This window comes from Carassius auratus, chromosome 35, assembly GCF_003368295.1.
Source record: "Carassius auratus strain Wakin chromosome 35, ASM336829v1, whole genome shotgun sequence".
In the NCBI taxonomy this organism is placed as follows: domain Eukaryota; kingdom Metazoa; phylum Chordata; class Actinopteri; order Cypriniformes; family Cyprinidae; genus Carassius; species Carassius auratus.
In genome coordinates, this window is record NC_039277.1 from 17,887,105 (window position 1) to 17,912,031 (window position 24,927).

The 24,927-nt window shown below is 35.5% G+C and overlaps 2 protein-coding genes across 2 annotated transcripts; both read left to right on the forward strand.

Annotated features, from left to right (window-relative positions):
* Positions 1–246: 246 nt before the first annotated feature.
* On the forward strand, positions 247–3,215 carry LOC113054725 (protein N-lysine methyltransferase FAM173B). Its single transcript, XM_026220481.1, has 6 exons — positions 247–338; positions 1,582–1,750; positions 1,843–1,947; positions 2,028–2,168; positions 2,247–2,297; positions 2,818–3,215. The coding sequence occupies exons 2-6, from the start codon at positions 1,583–1,585 to the stop codon at positions 3,004–3,006; spliced, it is 654 nt and encodes a 217-aa protein (XP_026076266.1). The 5' UTR covers positions 247–338; position 1,582; the 3' UTR covers positions 3,007–3,215.
* A 1,901-nt stretch (positions 3,216–5,116) lies between these two features.
* Positions 5,117–9,356, forward strand: LOC113054723 (serine/threonine-protein kinase PLK2-like). The gene is made up of 14 exons (XM_026220479.1): positions 5,117–5,362; positions 5,644–5,751; positions 5,837–5,953; positions 6,041–6,170; positions 6,387–6,570; positions 6,648–6,846; positions 6,937–7,084; positions 7,174–7,268; positions 7,350–7,485; positions 7,579–7,659; positions 7,743–7,902; positions 7,993–8,122; positions 8,601–8,711; positions 8,801–9,356. Exons 1-14 carry the CDS (start codon positions 5,153–5,155, stop codon positions 8,990–8,992), a joined length of 2,001 nt encoding a protein of 666 aa, XP_026076264.1. The 5' UTR covers positions 5,117–5,152; the 3' UTR covers positions 8,993–9,356.
* The last annotated feature ends 15,571 nt before the right edge of the window (positions 9,357–24,927 follow it).

Here is a 24,927-nt window from a genome sequence, read left to right on the forward strand (position 1 = left end):
AATACATATTATATTTATATATAAATAATATTTAACTTGAGATTTAAGAAATAAACTAGTTAAGTAATACATTTTACAAAATTTTGTGCTCTACAGATTTTTTTATTTTTTTTAAAAATAGAACAACATCCAACTGGATTAAAAAATATATAATTTTAGGCCTAATCAGATTTTCAGTTAATTCTTTAATTGTTTTTAACAGGTTTGTATAATTCTGTTTCCTATGATGAAATATAAAGTCCAAAGGGCAGCTGACAGCTCGATCTCTTAATTCTGATTGGTTTGGTATCTGTCAATCATTTTAATCGGGAAACCCTGAAATCCCCGGTAGGAAGTAGGTAAGGCAAAAATAGTCAAATATGCGAGTTAAAGACGGCCTGCTTTAGTGTCCTTGGCAGATTAATATTTAGTTTTTGCTCAATATTTCAGTGTCTAGCCCTAGAGAGTCTGCCAGCGGTCTCGACTGAGATGAGGCGTGTATAACGCTACAGGACGAGTTTCAGATTTCATTTTCAATGCGCCATTTAGAAACATTAACAGGCATGTTTAAACGCACAGATGGCTCATTCACTCTGTCGAACACATGTTTTGTTTGTTTGGTGTGGTCACTGGTCTGCAGTCATTTGAAACATGACACAGGCTTCTCTTTTCTTTCCGTCGGATTGTTGCAGCAGCGCGACCTCTACTGGCCGCTATTAAATATCACATTTCCCCTTTATGGACTAATCGACCTACAGTTATTTTATTAAAATGTTTAATCTGCATAAAACGATTGTAATGTTTTTAAGTAAAAGCAAATCGAATTTTAATATAGCTATCAATATAAAATGTAAAAAATAATACTTTTCTTTAGTATTTTTAAGGCTCTTAAAAAAAATCTCTGGCAAACATTTAATCATAGGATACACTATATGAGCCTGAATTTATATAAGTGTAAATGTATAAAAACAAATGTAAAGGAATGCTAATGATAATTCTGATTATTATTACAATATTTCAACTAAAAATTGGAATTAGTCACAGCAGTTATACAAAGTTATTTTAGTATTATGTATATATTTCTATAGTATTTATAAATATTTTACATTTTCAGTTTTAATCGTAGTTTAAGTTTGAGTATTTCTTATTAGGTGCCGTTGTCATTTTTATTAGTTTTTCACCTAATATTTATATTTTATTAGATTTTTATTTGAAATTAAATTCAATTAGCCGAACAAGTTTTAATTTTAATTTTGGTTTCATATCATTACATTTATCAAACAAAACAAAATGCATTTATTTATTTATATTTTATAAATCTTTATAAAATCCCCACCATTGGAACAAATATAATAATAATAATAATATAATTGTATGATTATAATTATGCACACACACACACACACACATATATATATATATATAAATATATATATATATATATATATATATATATATTGTTGTTTAGCTTTTTTTTTTTTTTTTTTTATTTACTTTATTTAAAATTCTAATTCCAATTTCCATCCTATGAACAATAGAATGGATACTTTGTATGTTGGCCATGATATGCTTTAGAGTGCTGATATATTGAACACATTTCAGTATGGAGGACTGTATCGAGGTCATCCTCGAGGAGCACAGCAGCAGGTGGTTCAGTCATCAGCGGTCCGGCCGCAATGTCACCTTACTGATCGGATCTGCCTTCGCTGGAGTCTATGGCCTCTGGTCCATGTTCTGTATGCCTGGACTGAGGGTCCCTTTCAGACTAAAGGTGCTCTGAGTTTCTGCACATTTCTCTCTTTAATAGAGAGAAGTTGAGAGAAGCTAGGGAAGCTGAAAAGATCTGGTATGATATTCTCCCAGGTGCCATTTTTACCTTCAACAAAAGAACAAACTCTAAATGTTATCAAGCTTCTAGAAGGACGCAAAGGCTGTCTGGCTGACCTGGGATCAGGCGATGGACGTTTGGTAAGTCAGGGATGAAATGGCAGGCTTTGGAGCTCATACTAGATTATTTTATGTAGTAACTGTCCTGTTCTTTAATACAGGTTTTTGCAGCATCGTCAATGGGATTTCAGTGCACAGGTTTTGAAATAAACTCCATATTACTGACCTATTCAAGGAGTAAAGCATGGTGGCGTGGCGTACCTCACACTGATATTAATTTCGTTAAAAAGGACTTCTGGAAGGTAAGCTTTATACCTATACGTATTTCAAGTATCTTACATTATGTCAACATGTCTTACTGCAGCTCTTTTATATTTCAGACGGATCTGTCCAAATACAGAAATGTGACCGTGTTTCTGGCTCCTGCAGTGGTATGTTGCTGGATTGACATGATGGGGGCGCTATAGGATCATAGAATTCATTTTCTGACTGTTATCTACCTGCAAATCCCAAATGCTTTTCATGAAGTTTAAATATTTTCATTTTTATGAACTGCTCACCCTTATTTTGTGTCTTCACTTGCATTCAAACATTCAAGTAACCTTCAGTATGTTAACGTAATTTAATGCATGAGATATTATAAACCAAAAATATCATTTTTATAACATTTATGAATTTTAAGTTAATTTATATAAAAAAAAAAAAATCATTCTTAATTCATGGTGTATTATGTTAATATAAGAGACTTGACATTAATACATTCTTAATAAATGGGAAAAAGTGATTAACTATTGCATTTGTTATTGTTAATCTATGTATTGTAAATGGTTAACGTATCATTTAGATACAATAATTCAGTTTTAGTTTTTGCTATTTTGGCATATATGCTATTTTATACAGCGTATGAGGTTTAAGATGTTTAACGATGATTTCTATGTGTTAATGTGGCAGATGGGGGTTCTGGAAGAGAAGTTGTTAAAGGAACTTCCTGAGGATGCCAGAGTCATTGTGTGCAGTTTCCCTTTTCCTCACTGGCCCCACAGCTGCACTGCTGGATCTGGATTAAACCAGGTCTGGGCTTATGATGTCCACACTGCTAGAGAACCATCCAGAACGTCTACTCACCGATCACATGCCTGAACCAGCCTTCTGATCACCAGTGAGCAGCTGATTCTCAGCGCTGACAGATGAGCCACATGCAACGCAGAAAACAAGATATTTAGCCTTACATAACAGATGATGAATGTTTCTGTGTGACAGGCTAAACAATGAAATTCTGAATCCTATTCCAAAGCAAGATTAAGTATTTGATGTGTGATGGTAAATAAATTGTTGAAATTGTTGAAATTCATTTCCTGCATTGTATTGGACATACTATTTACATTGGGGTCTAAAAGTCTGAGATCACTTTTTTTATTTTTTTTTTACGATATTTTCAGCCTGTAATTTGACTGAGAATTTAAACAAAAAATATTATTATATTTAACTCAAAACTAAAAACTTCAAATAACAAACATAACTATTTTTGACAACAAATATAAAAAATATATATTTTAATAAATGAAATCAATAAAATTAATAATTATTTTAACAAATAAAATGAGCAAAAACTATATTATATATATTATATATAGATTTTTGATGATCCAAAAAGCGTCTTGAATTTCAAATTTTTCTGTCAGTACAAAGGGTCGCATAATCAACACCACTCATTAACTTACATTTGTAACTTACACATGTACTGAATCTGAAATAGTTCTTTATTTTGACATAAAATCATTCAGCTTTATTTCAAGGCTTAAATAAAAACAATCCAAGATTTTCAACATGGTCTCAGACTTCTGCACTTCACTGGGATATAATACAAAAACATTTCATCTTCTGATGCATTGTTTGTCTCCTAACCTTCCTCACAGCCAAATGAGAAGTTGCCTTGCATGACTTGGTTACCCAGAATGAGCTATTAGATCCGTCAGGTTTACATACTTATCATCACACTGTCTGCTATATCACCCTCAACTATGCAAAACCGATGCTGTTGGCTGGAAAATACAAGCTTATGTTTTTATGCAATGTCCATCAACTCACCCTGCAAACACAAGCTCCTCACGCTCCCATACATTCATGTCTTTACACTGCTATAGAAGAACCTTCCAGGCATCAGAGACATCTCTGATAAATAATTCATGAGACGTGATTAGCTAGACATGAAAAGCATAGATGGGATCTGCAATTAATTTTATACTGTTATGTGTTATATTAGGCCTGTGCTGTGAATATCCATTGTTTGCATGCAGTCAATATAAATGTTTACTGCTGAATTTAACTATAAATGAGTGCAGCGTGTAAATCCTTCTCAGAACCACAGAACAGCATCAACACACTGATCCAAAACAAAAGTAAACATTTTCCCACTCTTGCTAATGAGCACTTTGCAATGCATTGTATAAAATGTATTACCTTAATTTGCAGAAGACTGAGAACTGATGGTTTAATGGACGTGAATGTTTAACACTGTAGTCACTGCAATCATACTGTTAGATGCTGAGCGCATCTTACAAGAAGATGAGCTGTAGTAAAAACAAAAAACAACATGTGCATTAGCCATGACATTATGTTAATATGTGGAGAAAATGATAAAACACAAGCATATTTATTTTATTTCTATAATTTAGACTTTAAATAACATACTATGATCTGTGTACGTTAAATTCTTCTTATCTAAATAAATATTATTGTAAACCTGTTGGTTGAATTCATTATATGAGTCATGCACCACACATCCAAATCCGTAGTGCAATTAGTGTAAAACCACCACATGGTGGCGCAAGAGAGCTTTCTGTAACATATTTTCCAAAAAAATAATAAACTTGTCCATGCATGTCCTAGTCAAATTTACTGAAACAAGATATTCTATCATACTAAATAGACAGATTGAGTAAATAGAATGCGTTCAAAATCTGAAAAGTAAAATGTTGTAAAATACAGTTTTTAAGAATTGATTAATAATGATAACAAAAAAATAGATTTAGTATTAAAATAAAAATAATGTTGTTTACTTTGTTTGAGTTAAACAATAAATTTCAATATTATGTTATAAAAGTTAAAGTGCTTTACAGATCTGTCTAATCTCATGAATTAATATTCCACATGCCAAAGCGCAAACTATAACATTGCCTTTGACATGACGCACCAGTGCGAATAAAATAAACTGGGCGGAGCGTCGCGGCGCGCGCGTCTATAAGAGCGAGGCTCTGTGGTGATCCCTTCCAGTCTGGACTTGAGCATGGACATACTCAGGACTATAACACATCATCATCATCATCATCAGTCTGTGAATAACGGCAAGATGTGTGAACACACACACCACAGACCCACCGAGAACAGGCGAGGGAAATTAGAGGACAAAAATTCTCACGCCACGCAAGAAATGTCACGCATCATCACGGATTCAACCACTGGCAAATGTTACTGTAGAGGAAAAGTTTTGGGCAAGGTAAATATTTTACATTTGACTTAGGAAAAATTATTATGGTGATATCATAGTATTTTTGGAGCACCATTTACATACAGAAATATGGTAATACCATGATATATATTAAAGCCAATAGTACTTTAAATGTGTTTTATTTGGAGTTTAATGCTTCTATTCAACCAGTAAATCAAAAAAATAGTTATGTATAAATTTAAATAAGAGGTTACCAATATAAAATGTTGTATTTATATGTAATGCACTAGTTTGTCATTGTATCATGCTATAATGTCTCTCTTTTGCAGGGTGGTTTTGCCAAATGCTATGAATTTACAGATCTGAGCACAGGCAAAATGTATGCAGCCAAAATCATTCCACACACGCGTGTTTCCAAACCTCACCAAAGGGAAAAGGTAACTTGCTTTCCTGTTGTCACGTATTTGTTCATGGCTGCATTGCTTGAATTGTTTATTAAGCTTCCAACCCTTTGATTGACAGATCGACAGAGAAATTGAATTGCACAGAGCCTTGCATCACAAACACATCGTTCACTTCTACCACCATTTCGAGGACAAAGATAATATCTACATTCTACTTGAATACTGCAGCCGACGGGTGAGTGCTGTTGACGTCCTCATTCATCTGATCAAACGGATGTTGTAGGAAGTATTGTTGCTCACATACAGTTATTTTGTTCTTCAGTCACTAGCACATATTCTCAAGGCCCGAAAGGTGCTTACAGAACCAGAGGTTCGTTACTACCTAAGACAGATCATCTTGGGGTTGAAGTATCTCCACGAGCAAGAAATCCTCCACAGAGACCTTAAACTAGGTAAGCAACTAATATATACATTCAATCCCCAGAATACTGCCAATAATACAGCCTTCCCGTAGTTCAAACATGGCGGCAGCAATGCCAAAGGAATGTATGAACTGATAAAACATTTACATTGAATGCAATGCAAATCACTTTGAATAATAAAAAAAAAAAGTCTGCAAAATGCATAAATGTAAATGTAATAAACCCCAATTCTGTCGCTCTTCCCAGGTAACCTTTTCATCAATGAGTCTATGGAGCTCAAGGTTGGAGACTTTGGTTTGGCTGCAAAGCTCGAGCCGGTCGAGAACCGTAGAAGAACAATATGTGGAACACCAAACTACTTGTCTCCTGAAGTCCTCAACAAGCAAGGGCATGGATGTGAATCTGACGTCTGGGCGCTCGGATGTGTAATGTAAGTATATTGACTGATTTTTTTCCTGGATTTCATGTAAATGTCATGGAGATGTTTAATCATTTGCATCCTAACAGGTATACAATGCTTTTGGGAAGACCTCCATTTGAGACTACTAACCTTAAAGAAACGTACCGGTGTATTCGGGAAGCGCGATATTCCATGCCGTCGTCTTTGTCAGCCCAAGCCAAGCATCTCATCAGCAGTATGCTATCCAAAAACCCAATGCATAGGCCACAACTCGATGATATCCTACGCCACGACTTTTTCTGCCAGGTGTGTGTCTCTTTGTGGAAATGAAACTATCTTGACCAGTTCCCACACAATGAAATAGTCAGTGACTTTGAGCTTGATCTTTTATATCAGGGTTTCACACCAGACAGACTGTCTGCTATCTGCTGCCATGCGGCCCCAGACCTCCACCACACCAGCCCTGCCAAGAGCTTCTTCAAGAAAGCCGCAGCCGCCCTGTTCGGTGGAAAGAAGGACAAAGCCAAGTACTTGGAGAACCAAAGTAAGCACTTTCACCCTGAGTTTAACCTAAACCATTTCTGGATTACCCAAATTGCATAATCAGATTGATAATGATTTTGCTTCTTGCAGATAAACCAACCAAGGAGGAGGACGACATAAACAGACTATGCCTTGACCTCCGGAAAACGTCTATCAGCCCTCAACCCTGTAGACAAACTCTTGAGGTGAGCTCTTTCGTCCTTCATCAGAGTTGAGCAGATAGTTTAAGATTGTAACCTAACCCTACATTCCTTAATTTCCCACAGGACAGTAAACCCCCCATCCCAGCTGCTGGAAAACCATATGTCCCGATGAAGGACACCAGCAGCAAACAGCACATTAAAGACAGCATTCGAATGATAGTGCGAGGAACCCTCGGGAGCTGCAGCAGCAGCAGCGAATGTAAGAGCTTGCACCTTAGTTATTCAAATTAAAGATGTTAATGGATGTTTTAATGCAATGTCTAAAGGGTTTTGGTGCTTTTTGTGTCTTCAGGTCTTGAGGACAGCACAATGGGAAGCGTTGCAGACACCGTGGCCAGAGTACTGCGAGGCTGTCTGGAGAACATGCCGGAAGGTGCGTATCAGATGATCTGAACCCCATCTGCTTCTCAAATGCAAAGTCACTTTTAATAATGCATTTTAATCTCTCGTTCACAGCTAATAACATTTCAAAAGAGAGCGTGAACAGCGGCTTCCAGTGGGTGACTAAGTGGGTGGACTATTCCAACAAGTACGGCTTTGGCTACCAGTTGTCAGATCACACAGTTGGCGTTCTCTTCAACAACGGCACTCACATGAGCCTGCTGTCGGACAAAAAGTACGCTGAAGACCTCAGATGTCTTTTTAGCTCTTTTGATGTTAAAAATAATTGATTTTATGAGGACTAACACGTCTTTTTGACCTTCAGGACGGTGCATTACTACGCAGAGCTGGGACAATGTTCAGTCTTCTCCACTAGCGAAGCCCCAGAGCAGTTTGCCGGCCAGGTCACCATCTTAAAATACTTCGCCCACTACATGGAGGAGAATTTGATGGATGTAAGTGTCCTCACTTGGTATAGATGTGAATGCTGTCAAGTCACCATTGTTTATATAGTGCTTTATACAGTACAGAAAGCAGCTTCGCATTAATAAACAAGAAATAGAATAAAATCAGTGATGAAAACTTTTTCAAATATGAGAATTTCTGAGCTCTAGAAAAGACAGTGGTGTCCTTATTAAAGTTCAGTCGATTCAGTAACTGCAAAAGTTGAATTCAGCTGTAAGCAGCTCTACGGAAGACAATGTTGATTCAATTCTGTTCCAAAACAAAGTCAGTGTTGCAAAACACTCTATCAATTATGAAACAAAGTCGATTCAAGCAGCTCTACAGAATTCAATAGTGTCATTCTGCTCAAGTTTTGTCCAGTAGTGTCAGTGCAGTCGAATCAATACTATTACTGAATATGACGTTTTTTAAACCCCAACCAAGCAATAGCGTCAGATTTTCTAATTATTACTTGCTTTCCTTCGACAGGGAGGTGATTTACCCAATTTAACAGATGCAGGCAAACCAAGATTGTATCTTCTTCAGTGGCTCAAGTCTGACCGGGCACTCATGATGCTCTTCAACGATGGCACTTTCCAGGTAAACCTTTGTATTTTTTACTTCTAGAATGCAAGAACATGTACATACTGTAGTGCTGACCTGAAGCTAAACGCATGGTATTCCCGCAGGTGAACTTCTACCACGATCACACCAAGATCATCCTGTGCAATCAGAGCGAGGAATACCTCCTGACGTACATCAACGAGGACCGCGTGTCCACCACGCTGCAGCTCAGCACCCTGCTCGTGTCCGGCTGCTCGAATGACCTGCGCAGCCGCATGGACTATGCACTTAACATGCTGTTGCAGAGATGCAACTGAACGATAGACTGGACTACTTTGAAAGGACAAGAATGTAGACTACTTACAGCTGGACGGGAGCGTCGAAGATGGGAGGAGATGTCATGGATTATGAGTTTTACAAATGGACTGAACCGAGCTGGGCTGGGACCAGAGGCAAGGATGAAACTGTGACAGATTGATCTTGTTTAGGTGTTGTTCTTTTTAAATGCAGAAATCTTGCTTTGTTGAAGCCCAACGGAGGTGTTTGTGTTGAGGAAAGGAGGTTTCAGTAAAGCAGGGTGCTTGGATGTAGCTCTCTTGAGAGCAGATTTCGTTTAACTGTGAAAACATTCCTGCTTAAGGACACGAGTTGCGTTGTGAAACGATCCGATGCTGTAGCTGCATTTTCCACCTGTGGGGACACGACCTGCAATGCCATGGACATACAGTAACTTATTATCAGAAAGAACCCAGTATTTATTTATTTAATAAAGACAAGCTTAGTGTGAACACACGTTATTTAATTGTTCATCAGAATAACCGTGACTGGCGCTTTGTCCTTTTACCGTACGTCAATCTCTCGGGCCATCATTGGAGTGGCGATAAAACTCATTATGCAACGCCAGTGGCAAAACCGCAATAGGCATTTGCCTTGTCTTGATGTTTGTGTGAAGATTAAAGATGAATAATATTGAGGAGGTGTTGTATTTTGATTCTTTTTTGAAGCGCAGTTACCCCATTGTCCCTGCATCTGAGTGCCAAAGCAGTCCATTGCGTCAAGGGCTTGATGAAACTACGTCAAACTTACAAAAGGGAAGAAAACCATTTTAAAGAGCATTGTTTCACTAGCTACTGTCTGCCATGCACAAACTCCCTACACTATGCTGGCAAGCCCTCACAAGCACTGCATTAAAAAGAGTCAAAACAGTACTTGACTTGATGACTTGACTGTATTAACAATGCAGTGCTTAAAATGACTTTTATGTCATTTATGTTTTATGTCATTAACAATGCAGTGCTTAAAATGACTTTTACCAAGAAGACTTGCGACCCCTTCTTGGGTCACAGTCGAAAAGAAATGATGAAGCTTTACACCTTTTACTGTGACAAACAACACCTTCATGCACTAATTAACTCATTTGTTACAATTAGTCATAAAACAGAGATAAATGGAGTGCACAAAAGACAAATAAAAAGCTCATGAAAGGTTTACATGATGAACATCCCAACAACAATCCCAAAAGTCCCATTGTGTATGAACAACAGTATGGTATATATCAAATATATATCTGAAACCATCATCTAACTAGTTGTCTTGGAATAACCGAGTCTATGGTGCAAATCTCATTCTGAAAAGATTAATCTGAAAAGAGTAATCAAATGCTGGAATTGCTGGCTTGCGTTTTATTTACTGTAGAAAGAGCTGACATATGATGTAATCCAGGGTCAATGTAAATATGTATTTAATGGATGGGGGTCGGGGAGAGAAGAAAAAAAGAAAGGAAGTTCATTGGGCCTTTATGTCACAAATGTCAAGCTTCAGTTTTCCTTTTTTTCATCTCTGTATCAAGCCAGCTGGTACGTCGTCTCTCTTGGCCCCGATGAGGAAAAGTTCCAGGAACAAAGATGTGTTTGTTGGCCAAGATCAGTATAGTCCTACAGTTGGCCGCCTGGAGTCTCTTTCTAGCATCATCTGTCACTTTGAAATGTAGGCCACTTTGTCTTCTCTGAGTCAATGCCAGATTACTTAACAGGCGGAATTCACTAAATAAGACTTTTTGAGTTACATAACACATACACGGCCCCCCGATATTGACCAGGACAATTATCTGTGCTGTTACACAGACCTTCGGCACACATGAACAAATTAATAAAGAAATAAAAAAAATGTATCAAAGAAATTTTAGTGGAAGAATGTAATAATAATAATAATAATAATACTTGCAAATAAAAAAATAAATAGTAGTAGTAGTAGTAAATTAAAATAATCAAAATACATTTATTAAAATTTTTATTGTTATTATTAACAACAATAAATTATTACTGATGCTTTAATATTGTAAAGTAAGTGACTGGATATTTGAGTAAAAAAAGTAATACAAAATTAAATCATTTTATATTTTTTAATATGAAAATAACATAATTAAAATATAAATAACAGCAGCAGCAACAACAACAATAATAAACAACAATGTTTATAAATTATTTTAATAATGATAGTCATTAATTAATTATCAAAATTTATTCTAACCATTAATGACAACAACAGCAGCAGTATGATAATAATAATAATAATAATAATAATAATAATAATAATAATAATACATTAATTACATATGCTTTAATATAGTAAAACAAATGACTAGATTTCAGAATAAAAACAGTAATAAAAGCTGGTTTCAATCTATTGACATCAGAACTGTATAAGTATAGCTGCAAATCAAAGCTCATTCTTGTAATGAAAATGTTCTGTGCTGATTGTCTAAATGAAGTCCCTCTGATATATTCAGATATGCATCCTTAGGTGTGGACAAAGAAAGCAAAGCACAAATTTATTTCAATACGTGGTTATGAGCTACTGCATACGGCATGTTTCCACAATGTCATTATAGACCTCAAATACCTCAAGACATGCAGTATTACTACACAGTGTTCATGTGGTTCATGTCTTTCATTCCAGCTACAGGCAACACATATTTCACTCTGAGGGATCGAAGCCACGACTTTACACTGTAAACATGAAGTATGATAATATCTGTATATGCATAATAACCATGCTTTCATTATGCATGTCACAGGAAACGCATCCGATCTAAACAAGTGAATTGAATTAGAAATGAGGTCTTCCATGTTATGTTTCAAGAGATGGCAAACAACATGTGAAGACAATGAATCATGCCCCGATTACTTAACACACAAATGCAGCAACCTTCAGTAGTGTGTCCAAGTGTCCTACATTACACGGACACATCACTCATTTGTCCCAGTTTCTCATGTACTTGTCCGTGTCTGAATCTGTTGTCCATGCAAGACCTCTGCTCCACAACACACGCAGATTTTTCCATCTTGAATGGAAAGCGCAACCACAGAGTAATCTGAGATGCTTTTAGGGCTAATGCATCGACTCCAGCATTTCATTGACATGTCTAAACAGGATTAATTTCTTAATTTAGTAAATTCATCTGTAATGACAGGAGTTGGAAAATTGTATCAAGAGACTTCATATCACACGAACAATCACATTAGCTCAAAATCACACGATCAATAACATAAAAAGTCAAGAGATCTTTACAATGACAGACATGTGAATGCAGCTTCCTGCATGTAATGGATGGATCTCACTAAAATGTAGAAGCCAGCACAAAAAAGAAAAAAAAAATAGACCAAAGTCTATTTTAAACTTTAAAGCCATTAAGACTTTTTAGCACTATGACAATTTTCAGAACAGTTTTACAATGTTTTCACCTCAGCAATAATAATAATAAAAATAATTTGTATTATGCACTAAAATATCAGTATAAAATGTATACATTGCTTTCATAATATTAATTATTATTAGTTTAATAATAACTAAAATAAATAATAATAATAAGAAGAATTGACTGATGCTTCAATATTGTAAATCAAGGAAATAAATGGACTTATTTTGGAATTAAAAACAAAACAAAACAAAATGAAAAGAAAAGAAAAAAAAAGAAAATGAGCAAACCTGTTTTAAATCTGTTAACACCAAACCTGATTAAGAATCAGAATCAGAATGAACTTTTATTTACCAAGTGCGCACAAACACATTAGTTTGTTGTGGTTTCCAGGAGCTCTGGGTACGCACACACACGCACACACACACACACACACACACACGCACACACACACACACACACACACATACACACACACACACACACACATAACACAAAATAATAGAAAGATATATCATCTAGAATCAGAAGACTTGTGTACAAATGTGTACATTATGTACTGTATAAATAATACATATGCATTTACACAGTGAGTATCTAACACTCAGCTGGAATAAGCACCATAAGAGTACTGAACTATAAAAATAATAATTGGTGTGTTAGCTATTTAAGGTGGAGATGGCTTGGAGGGAACCGCTCCTGTGCCTGGATGTTCTAGTGCAGGAGTACAAACAGGCTGTGGTTGGGATGAGAGAGGACTGTGATGATGCTCTCCACCCGTTTCTTCTCTCTGGAGTTGTACAAGTCCTGAAGGTTGGGCAGGTGCACACCAGTTGTCCTCTCAGCCGTCCTAAAAGTCATCTTATGTCTGATTTGGTTGCTGCTGACACAGACCAGACAGTTAGGGAAGTGCACATAGCTGTTCATCCTCTCCTTCAGTCTTGTAATGCAAAAAAGTTTCCATCTGTTCAGACATTATTTTAGTTATTAAATAAGTTATTTTTATTTCAAAATTAATTATAATTCAATTTTGTGTGACAAATATGATGCACATACAGTATAGCAAAGACATTATAAATGCACAGTATTATTTTACACATCGGATTAATGTGAATGCAATCGGTGGACGTGTAGTAATTAATGAATGCAAAAACATTATAAATAATGCAATGCAATGCAAATACTGCTACTACTACTAATAAATGCCACAAAAAAGATAGTAACTTACTCTTTTTTTTATATATATTTATGCATTTTTTCTTGTTTAGGTGGAAACAGAGGATGGCCATGTTTATGATTTATTTATTTTTGACATTTTAAGCTATTAATTAAAACATTGTATCTTTAAGGAAGTGAATGAACAGAGGAAACCTCCACAGAAATGCCGACTGCATATTTGTGGCTTTACAGCGAGTTCATTCATGCCGTTTGGCACAGTGGGAAATGAACACATATCTTCCAGCCGCAAGGTTTCCTCAACAAGACCACACCTGACATTCCTCAACACACCTGATGGCTTTTTCTCACAGATTCCCTTTCTTAGGTTTGTACAGTATTCCACCTTTCACCCAGATACTGCTGCATGTAACTGCTCTGAGTTCCTAAAGGAAATAAAAATCTCAAATGTCTATTTAATATCTCGACTGATTCAGTACTGAGAATAAGATTAAACTGAGAGGCTTGCTCAGAGGTTTGTCAGAAAAAGAGCCTTAACCTTCTCTAGAGTTTCAAAAGCGATCTCATTTCATGAGACTATGAAGACAATTCATTTCTTTAGAACAACATGCACTTAGGAACGCTTTTAAGCAAAAAGATTTTGACACGTTAATCTCCGCAGTACAGAACTCAGATGCTGTAATACCTTGCTAATAATTGAACCCTATAAATCAATTTTCTAAGCATCTAAATGATTAACCTTGCTGAAACATCTACTACATGCCTTCTGTTATTTGATTCATAGTTTAGACTTTTCTAGCAAGTATAAATGTCAGGTCGTTGTTCATTTGTCATTTTGCTGTGAATTATTGGCAGAATTTTATGAAGTAAACGTAAAAGTAAATTTGATTTTGTTAGTAATATTTCAAGATGAACACTTACGGCACTGAAGCAACTTAAGTTTACATGTTTATCCATATATAATTCTTAGAAAAATCATGTTGGAATGTGAGTATTAAATCATCAGGCTTTTGTGGAACAATTCTTTGTTCATCTCTCAATCATCATTGTATTTCATTGCATTATACTGTATGTTAAAAACTAAAACTAATTATTTAAATATCTTCTTAACAAGACAAAAATATTAGGGGATATTGAGTAACAACTGATATTGACATGCATTTTATGTAAGTAGTTTGTTATAAAGATCTCATTGATTTACATTACAGGCTATATTTCATTTTTAATTTTTGTCAATATAAATATCAGCATCTGCACCAAACTGTGTTATTTGTGCTCAGTTTGATGCTCTGAATAAAAATACGGTGTTTTTCCTCTGTATTCTCATTTTTAAATACTATAATGTTTCAAATATGATACTCAAAAAAACATACGCAAACTAGATTTTTTCTAAAAACCATTCAAAATGCTGTTTGACTATATTTTATATGTCAGGCTTTACAGGGTTAAAATTGGGAATAAGAACTTTGTTGCACTTTTCTATGAATCAGACAAGGCAAATTGTGATGTCTGCATGCTTTTATTTCTGAGGAAATCACTGCTACAGCAGACAGTATGTACAGTATGTACACTGCTCTCAGTGTGTGTGTCTTACTAAGAGAAGCAAACACAATGCAGACGATTGTTGAAACACAACCGGTACTGTATGCAATGCACATTGCCACACAATGGGGCTTCTGGAGTAGTTGGCGAGTGCTTGTGGTTGTGGAGGAGTAAAGATTTCTCTAACACAAAAGAGCTTTCAGAGAAGCATTTGAATCCATTCTTACTCTTTGCATGCTGTTGTGAAAATATAAATATAAATCAGTGATCCATAAGGAGGCTAAACCAGGAGAAACAAATCATTAATCTGGCAGACTAAGATCATCGATCAGTATTGTATAATTGGAAGAAATAGTCAGAATAGTGACTTTGCAAATGGGAAATGCATACAGAGAGCACTGATAATGCTGAAAACATGCTGAGAAATACAAAAACATAGTTATGCTGCTAAACTTTCAAGAAAAACCTCAATTGTTTCTCCTTGACAGAAATGAAATTAAATGAAGCAAATATATACTTCACTTATACTCAACATAAAATCTAAATAAAGGTTCCCTCTTAATTAGATTTCTGCTTCTTTAGAGTCAATTCTCACCATCCAGTCAATTGCTGATTGATAAAATCAAGCCTCTCCTGTTTTTTTTTTTATTTTTTTATTGAATATCCAGTTTCACTTGGAATTATATATATATATAAAAAAGTTTAGAAAAGTGCATGTTTCAAATGCATTTTCATACTTCTTTTCAGCCTTTCAGATGTTTCACAGATTTCTCAGAAGAGTTGACAATAATGTCTGAAACAGTAAATTGAGCAAAATTCAAAGTCAAAACGAAATCAGCAACAATTGTCTCATTTGGGTCTATTTTGATTTATTTTAAATAATTTTAGAAGAAGCAAGGTTATGCTTAAAGTAACCATCCAAAAATGAAAATTTGCTGAAAATGTGCTCACCCTCAGGCAATCTAAGATGTAGATGAGTTTTTTTCTTCATCAGAACAGATTTGGAGAAATGTAGCATTGCATCACATGTTCACCAGTGGATCCTCTGCAGTGAATGGGTGCCATCAGAATGAGAGTCCAAACAGCTGATAAAAGCATCACAATAATCCACAAGTAATCCACTCCACTCCAGTCCAGTCCATAATCCATAATAATTCTTCCTCCAGGGAAAAAGTCCATCCTCAGAATCGACCGCATATTTGTTTAGAACTGTTTTGGTTTGCAAACGGTATTTGATATGTGCGTGGTTCTCTCCTAATTCAGACTGGGTGACTTTTTCACTGAAAGAAGCAATATTATGGATAGAGGGCTTGTATTTTAGCAAGAAGCAACAGTTTAAAGTTAAAAAATATCTTTATAATGGATTTGGTTCTTACAAACCTGTACCTTTCCCTTCACAAGACATTAACTGATGGACTGGTGTGGATTATTGTGATGTTTTTATCAGCTGTTTGGACTCTCATTCTGACGGCACCCATTCACTGCAGAGCATCTATTGATGAGCATATTGATTGAATGATACATTTCTCCAAATCTCTTCTGATAAAGACACCCTCAGGCCATCCAAGATGCAGATGAGTTTGAGTTCTCAGCGGACTTTTATTTCTGGGTGAACCATTCCTTTAAAAGAAACAAGGTTGCACGAGCAAACTATAAGTAAAGTAATGTTCCTCTAGTTTATTTCACACGTTGTTCTGTACATTGGATGAAGGCAGTTCAGCTCTGCACACAATGTTCAGGTTAAATCCACCAGAACTCAGACACCCTGTGAAACTTCACATACTGTACCTGTTATACACACAATCGTTGGTACATTTCAAGCTCTGATCTCGGGGTTTGCCATCCTAATTGAACAGATGTGTGTTTATGATGGGAGCAGGTCAGACGGGGAGAGATGTTTGTGCAGCTGGACTGGGTTTAAAGAGACGAGCAGAAGAGTATCCAGCGTGGCAGACAGCAATATGTAATTTCATACTATACAATAACATGCCTTTGCTTTCAGTAAAGCTGATGGTTTGCCTTTAGGATGAGATCTGTTTGATGCTTGGATTGAATTACACAACCCTCCTGAGAAAAGATGCATTTTGATGAGAGCATTACAACAGGCCGAGAGTTCAAGAATGCAAATATACAATTAAGTTGGCTTGTTATCTAGATTTCAGGCCCTAGTCGCCCAAAGGCATGTGTCACGTGCTGTAGAAGTGAGCTGTTCATGCAACAGAATATGTGCGGAGATTATTAAAACATACCTGGATAGGGTTTCCAAACGCATCTGGGAACCAACGGTGCACAAACTGCTCAATAAATACACTCTGGGATGGAGGGAGTAAAAGCCAATATTAGAAATAATGATTTACTTATCTGTTTATTTATTGCTAAATTCTCATAAGGCTCTACATCGATCCCATCTCACATTACAGTTTTCTCTCCAGTCATCCAAATCAAAGCATGTAAAAACTGAAAAATAAATAAATAAATAAATTGATAAAAAATAAATCCATCCCATCGGCAAGGAGTGTTGAATAATATAAGAAAAGGAGAGAGTTATATTTTTATATACCACCAACTAAAAGCAACATAAAGCTCCAAACAAATAATGTAATATCACAAAAGCTTGTTTAATAAATGAAGTGTAATATGTATACCTTCTTTGACAGTGTGTGGTGATCATGTATTAAATATCATAATTAATTAATGAATAAGTTATTGACATTTGTTTTAATAATTTGCTTATAGTAATATTAAAATGTAAATATTAAACCCCAGAAAATAGCAAACATTTATATATACAGGAGAAAATATTTGCTACTTTTAACATGTAACATGTTATTTTAAAAAATAAATTAATCTGCACTCAGTTCATGCATGTAACAATTATAAAGCTCAAACTAAAATAAGTAAATATTTATATACCTGTATACTCTAATATATATATATATAATATATGTGTTATGTGTGTGTGTATGTATAAATGACACTAAATAAATTAATTGAAAAAAAAAAAAAATATATATATATAGTTCTCAGTTCATGCATGTAGAAATTAAAGCTCCGACTAAGTTACATTTTAATGTAAATATTTATGTATGCCGTGCTTTATATATAAATATATATATATACTATATATATTAATATATATTACTTACACTTAATAAATAATTGAAAATATATAGATTTGTTCTCAATTCATTCATGTAGAAATTAAAGCTCAAATAAGTAAAATTTAGTTAGGATTGTTTGATTTAACAAGAGCCCTCAAGCATCGACCCCAAAATATAAAGTTCAAGCTTGAATATGGCATTAAACCCCAAACTTACCCTGTACACTGTAATGGAGCTATCTATTGATTTGTTTTGATCAGTAAAAATGATTTCTACAGTTATCATGTGCATCTCTCTCTCTGCCACATATAGCAATATCTCTGCCTCCACCTTCACTAAACCTGCTAATATTTGCACAGGGATCATCTTCATTTCCTTTAAACTCCATTAATCTCACTCACTCTGAAGCACATCTTGAACCTGGCGGCGTTATTTCAGCATATCTCCGGATCTAAAATGTATTCATCACTTTACCAAAAGCAAGCCCTGTAAATGCAAAATGCCTTTCAGCCACCATATTAAAATGAATCCACCACATTTCAATAAAGATTGTGGATGTGGCACGATTTTTGTACATTAATCCTTAAACACACCGGTGTGGTTTTAAACGACTGAGTCATCAGTCAAATGCACACTGATATCTGACCGTGCTCTAGCTGATATCTGCATGACACGCTCCAGGCAAATGTGAACGGGATCCTGGTTTGTTTGCCTCACACATTAAGGTCAGAGGTGCCAGAGGAGATGAAGGAGGTGACAGAGAGAGATTGTGGCATTCAGACTGCACTGCTCCAACAGTCAGCGTCCTCTGAGCCTAGCAACAGCCAGCGAATATGAGACACCCACTGCTCGAGGAAAATGCACGAGGACAAAGATCCTCCTGAACACTGATGCACTCTCAGGTTGTTCTGTGCACTTTTACATTTTCAAAGGCCCTCAAAAATGAAAGCTTTTCTGACAAATGCCAGATATTTTCGGAGCCTGGAAAACAGGATTTTACTTGCTCTTCTAAAAAAAAAACTAATCATTCAGAAATGGGTGGAGAACATGCCCTGGTCGCATTTCACCCAAAACTCTTTTAAAGAAGATTCACATAGTAACACTGTATAATGAATCATCTTCAGACAATTAAGCACATACAATTATCATGACTGTAATGCAACTATATCTCTCTGTGTGTGTGTGTATATTATAACAAAAAAAAATATTAATCAAACTTCAATAATTGTATAATTGATAACAATTTTAACAATACTTGTCTCCTATGAAATGTTTTTTCTGTGATGTCTGTTTTATGTTTTTTATGGATTTAAAGCAAATTTGTGGAATTCATATTTAAATAATAGTCTTTTTGCAGTTTAATATTCATAGATGTATCACAGTTTCATTAACTGTACAGACCTATTTTTGATTTTCATATTTTGCCACTTGACTGGAATCTGCAATTCTGTCTGATTTTTCCACACTGCGGAATACATAGAACCCTATTATTATTATTATTATTATTATTATTATTATTACTCGGCTAGAATTCAGTTTGATTGGCACTAATTTGAGCAGGTGATAGCAAAAATGGACTGTTTATTTCAAACAGAGTCAACAAAATTATTACATTTGGTGCACAAACAAAGACTAGAATGTTACTAAAACTACAAAATAAGGCAAAGAGAGGAACCTTGTCCCTGCAACAGCCTCAGTTTAATATGGAAGTGGTTTAAATAAATGTCAAACAGCAGCTACTGACAGACGCCAGGTGCAAACACTAGCCAGGGAGCCAGCTGACACTGCCCATCTCAGCACAGACTAAACCCACCAAACAGCTCAGAAGGACATAAAGCTGTCATCACTGGGGCTTGGACGCTGTACATTGACCTCATTCAGAAATGTTTTGTGTCCATTCAAAGAACTCACAGGTTTCGGTGAAGCTGCACAGTCAGTGTGCTTGAAGTTCTATGAATGTCAATATATTCCATGTCAGTAGGTGAACCATGGTATACGAACACACAAAAGAGGCAACTTAGCAGACCACCCAGAACACAATGACTATTTTATAGTTGCACTCTTACTGAATCTCATCAACTGACTCATTTGTTTCCATTTATAATTTTGGATTTTTAGTTGAAACTTTTAGAAGTAAAAGTTGGAATACACTACACAAAATCGGAACAGATTTGAAAGTGCCAGGAATTATACAAACATTATAAAGATTTTGTATATTGTCACAAAAACTGACTGAGGGCTGTACACTATCTTCAACTTCTCCAGATTGTAAATCGTGGGAAAATCAGGGCAAAAGTCGTGTTTTGTATTCCAGCCTTAAAGGAATAGTTCACTTTCAAATGAAAATGTCCTGATAATTTACTCGCCCCCATGTCATCCAAGATGTTTACGTCTTTCTTTCTTCAGTCGTTGAAAACATCCCAGGATTATTCTCCTTATAGTGGACTTCCTGCACTGCTCTGTGATGAGCATTTTTGGTATTACATGAAGTCATGGACACGGCATCACAGAGTATACAAGACGAGCATTTCTGTTTATAAAGCATATAGATTTTATTTATTTATTTATTTTTGAAAATGACTGATTGTTTTGCCAGATAAAACCCTTATTTCTCATCTGGTATCATGTAGAGCCCTTTGAACCTGCACTGAAACTGCAGTTTTGACCTTCAACCGTTTAGTAGACATTGAAGTCCACTATAAGGAGAATAATCCTGGAATGTTTTCATCAAAAACTTTAATTTCTTTTAGACTGAAGAAAGAAAAACATAAACATCATGGATGATGTGGGGGTGATTCAATTATCAGGAAATATTCATTTGAAAGTGAACTAATCCTTTGACTCCGGACTGAAGTTAATGAATTCTCCACAGCTCTGAATGAGAAACCTCTGAGAGTATTTGTCCTGTTATTATGACTCCCATCTCTCCATCTCAGCTCCACTGTCTGCAAAAGCTCATCTGAGACAGAGCTTTTAGATACGAGTCCTGCCAAACACGTTCACAGCACAGAACAGCATCAATACCTCAGCAGCACGCAGGCGTCTCTCCCGGCTCAACTTGGATGATGGATGGATGTTGTTCATTATGGTACGTCATTGGTGACATTCCCATTGGGCGGACAGCCGGATGGGAGACAGACTGGCATTATCTGTGGATGCGGATGGGTGGATTGGTCAAAAAACACTCTGAAAAGAAAGAGAGAAAGATGATGGATGCAGCTTTATAATAATGATAAAATTGATAATAATAAGAAGCAACTCAGGATATTAGAATGATTTCTGAAAGATCATATGAAACTGCAGACTGGAGAAATGATGCTGAAAATGTAACTTTGCATCCCAGGAATTAATTAAAATTTAAACTATATTCAAACAGAATTAGTTATTTTACATTTTATTAAATATATTTTACAATTTTCCTGTTTTTGCTGTATTTTTGATCAAATAAATGCAGCCATGGTGAGCAGAAGACACTTTTTTCAAAACCAAAAATTTTATTGACCCCAAACTTTTAATCAGTACTGTATTTTCCATTGCCAAATAATTTCAAAAAAAAAAAAAAAAAAATAGATGGCACAGCGTTTACTGTGCCATTGAGTGTTTACGATCTAGAGCCACTACTGATCATACAACACAGGGATTTTCCAGTGATCAGGAACGGCCTTCTTCCCAGACAACAGGAATGCTTGGAGAATGCCATCTACTGTAATATCATTCAAATTGATTAAGCTATTACCCTTGGATTCCTTTAAGTGATGTACTGTAACTGTAAGTATTGTTTAAGTGAATAATTCAGCTTGAACAAAACAAAACCTAATCAAAACTTGGCTGATTCTATTGATTTTGTGTACAATGCAAGACCTCATTTGACTGCACATGCCACAGTGTGTTGATGCTTTCTTAGGTGCACAATTACTCAAGATTGTTGGGTTCATTCTGTGAAAAGAAAAAAAATCACAGCACAAAATTCCTGGAAGTGGCTGTAATTGGTGAGGAAACAAGTTTGGCTGTTTGATTTCAGCTTGAGTGTTTCACTTCAGCTCTGGGACCGCGATGTAACACAGACATGAGAAAACCATCGAGAGGTGAAAAATGAAGTGAATTTGACACTGCATACTTTTGAGATCGACTTTAGAAGATACGGATATATGGCTAAATCTCACAAAAACATGTCCAGATAACATTCCCCCAAAATCAGGAGAAATAAAATAAAATAATAAAATAAAATGCTAAATAAATGCAATTAACACATAGAGACTTTAATGGATGAATGAATGGACATGGAAGTCTTACATTTGGTCCGAAATCAGGAGAAAATAATGAAACTAAACTAAACTAAACTTTGAAAAGATTCAATGAGAAAAAAATTAAAAGGTTCAATTAGACAGATGATACAGGTCACACACACACACACACACAAATAAATAAATAAATGCATTGGTCTTTGTTGCAGTTACATTATTTAAACAACATTTAAGTGTATAATTGCAAATAAACAATAATACATGTACGAATGCAATACAGTTAACTGGTTTATGGTCATAAAATAATATCCCACTGTATATTAATGCATAATGTAACTGCATTTTAATGCAATATATATTCTCTTATTCCCTTCTTTTGCTTCTAAGATGAAATGTGATTTAGTCAACTGAATTCAGTCTAAACACAATTGACTGTGCACAATAAACACGTTTTATTTCTTCTTTCTCGTCGCCTGGCAGAAAACACGCTGTTTACCAGAGAACCATGTGAAGAAGGAAGTGTTTTAGTAACATCTCTGCTACAGATCTGACACTGATTTACAGTTAATAAATTGCATTTATTCTCTTGTCAACACATCCTGAATCCATGCGCTCGGGCAAGACTCCTGTATGTTTCACTGGTAACAGAACAGAAGCCTTACTGACATCAGCTTCATCTGTATCAGCCCTGCAGGTAATATGGGACATCTTCGAGGTGGGTGGTTAATTCCTGTGAAGTCTTCATCCCCACAGGTGTACAGTTTCATTTGACAGTTTCTGCAATGATGCAAAAGACATGAAAGGAGAAGAATATACTATCATTTTTCTCAATAGCACAGTGTCATGGAAATTAAATCCTCAAACTGGGTTTGAAATTCAGATTCTCATTATTCAAACTGAGCGTGGAGGATTTCACATCATGTGGGACAAAAGTAAAAAGCCTGTTTCTGGTCAGTGAGCATCATAAACACACACACACACACACACACACACACACAGGCACAATTAATCAATCAAGATGGACAAAGTGTCCATCACAGGATGTGGCAGATTATGAGTTATGTAATTATGATCTACTGATAACTCTAAAGCACCTGTCATAATCAAGGTTATTCGTACTGTTTCCAGTAAAAAAGAAAAAAGAGCTTCAGTAATTATAAAATTGTAAAATAACGGTCATGTAATATTTAATATTTTAAGTAATAATTTTATATTGCTATAAAGACATGAAAATCTATTTCTAATTCTGTGCTGTCTCGATAAATTTCACGTCAATCTTAACAGAACAGTAGTTTATAAATATGCAAATAGAATGATTAAAATATATAAATCAACTGATATGATATTTCTATTTTTATTACAGTAATAGACAAATTTGTTAAAATGTTTTTTTTAGTTAATGATAGATAGATAGACAGACATGAAGCAGTAATTAAGCTAAATGTGTGCCAAGCATGTAAATATTCTCTACATGTAAACACATCAGTAAATTCAGTTGTTGATCTTGTGTCCACTGTATAAAGGTTTCTGCCTGACACTCCCTCTGCAATCACATTCCAAACACCTGAGCGCCTCCACCGAAACTGAGGCACGCAGTGGGAAACCTCCGGCACTGAAACACACAGGTTGCAACAATAACTGCCTGTGATAAATCAAAGGACACCGGGCCAAGGGTTGAGTCACCACATAAAAGGAAAACTCCTTCACTAACATGCCCAGACAAGAGCCGCCATAAACCAACAACAACAAAAAATCTCACGGCTAGAGCAATCGCACTGCACCAATATTTCACATAATCATGCTACATAGCATTATCCAGGTTTTAGTTTAATATTTGTTTATTATTTCCATCTGTTATCTCATACTTTTGCATAAATAATTACCAGTGCTCCTGTGAAAATATACACTTAAATTTAAGGATACAGTTAAAGTGTCAGCTAGGAATACTGACGAGTCAGCAGGAATGTGCATATTTAAAGCTGACATTTTAGCATGCAAAAACTGCAAAATAACTAGATTTGACACTTCTTTTATGTGTTGTTCTGGGTGTTGATATGTGGAATCATTATTTAGTCACCCTCATGATGTTTCAAACCCGTATGACTTTCTTTCGGATAGTTTCATGGTGTTTTTGTCCTTTTTGAAGTTTGGAAGCATTCGATTCACAAGACTGCACTTGTGTAGAAAAGAGCAACTAAAGCAGCATTTCTCCTTTTTGTGTTCCACAGAAGAAAAAAGTCATATGGGTTTGGCGTGAATGAATGGCAAAAGAAATTTGTTTCTTCAAGGAATAGTTTCCCCCCCAAAATTAACATTTCATGAAAATGTATTCACCATCAGGCCATCCAAGATGTAGATCAGTTTGTTTCTTCAGAAAAGCTATAAAACTATGTTGTTTTTAACTTTATACTGTTACTTCTGGCCAAAATACAAATCCATAATCCATAATACTTCCATCCCCTGTTCTCCTCTCACATTAAAATACACCAACA

Excerpts from the sequence above, each read along its gene's own strand:
- LOC113054725 (XM_026220481.1), top strand. The coding sequence starts at position 1,583 with ATGGAGGACTGTATCGAGGTCATCCTCGAGGAGCACAGCAGCAGGTGG. Across the intron at positions 1,948-2,027 it reads GATCAGGCGATGGACGTTTG|GTTTTTGCAGCATCGTCAAT; the intron begins GTAAGTCAGGGA and ends TCTTTAATACAG. Across the intron at positions 2,169-2,246 it reads TTAAAAAGGACTTCTGGAAG|ACGGATCTGTCCAAATACAG; the intron begins GTAAGCTTTATA and ends TTTATATTTCAG.
- LOC113054723 (XM_026220479.1), top strand. The coding sequence starts at position 5,153 with ATGGACATACTCAGGACTATAACACATCATCATCATCATCATCAGTCT. Across the intron at positions 7,903-7,992 it reads AGCCTGCTGTCGGACAAAAA|GACGGTGCATTACTACGCAG; the intron begins GTACGCTGAAGA and ends TTTGACCTTCAG. Across the intron at positions 8,123-8,600 it reads TGGAGGAGAATTTGATGGAT|GGAGGTGATTTACCCAATTT; the intron begins GTAAGTGTCCTC and ends TTCCTTCGACAG.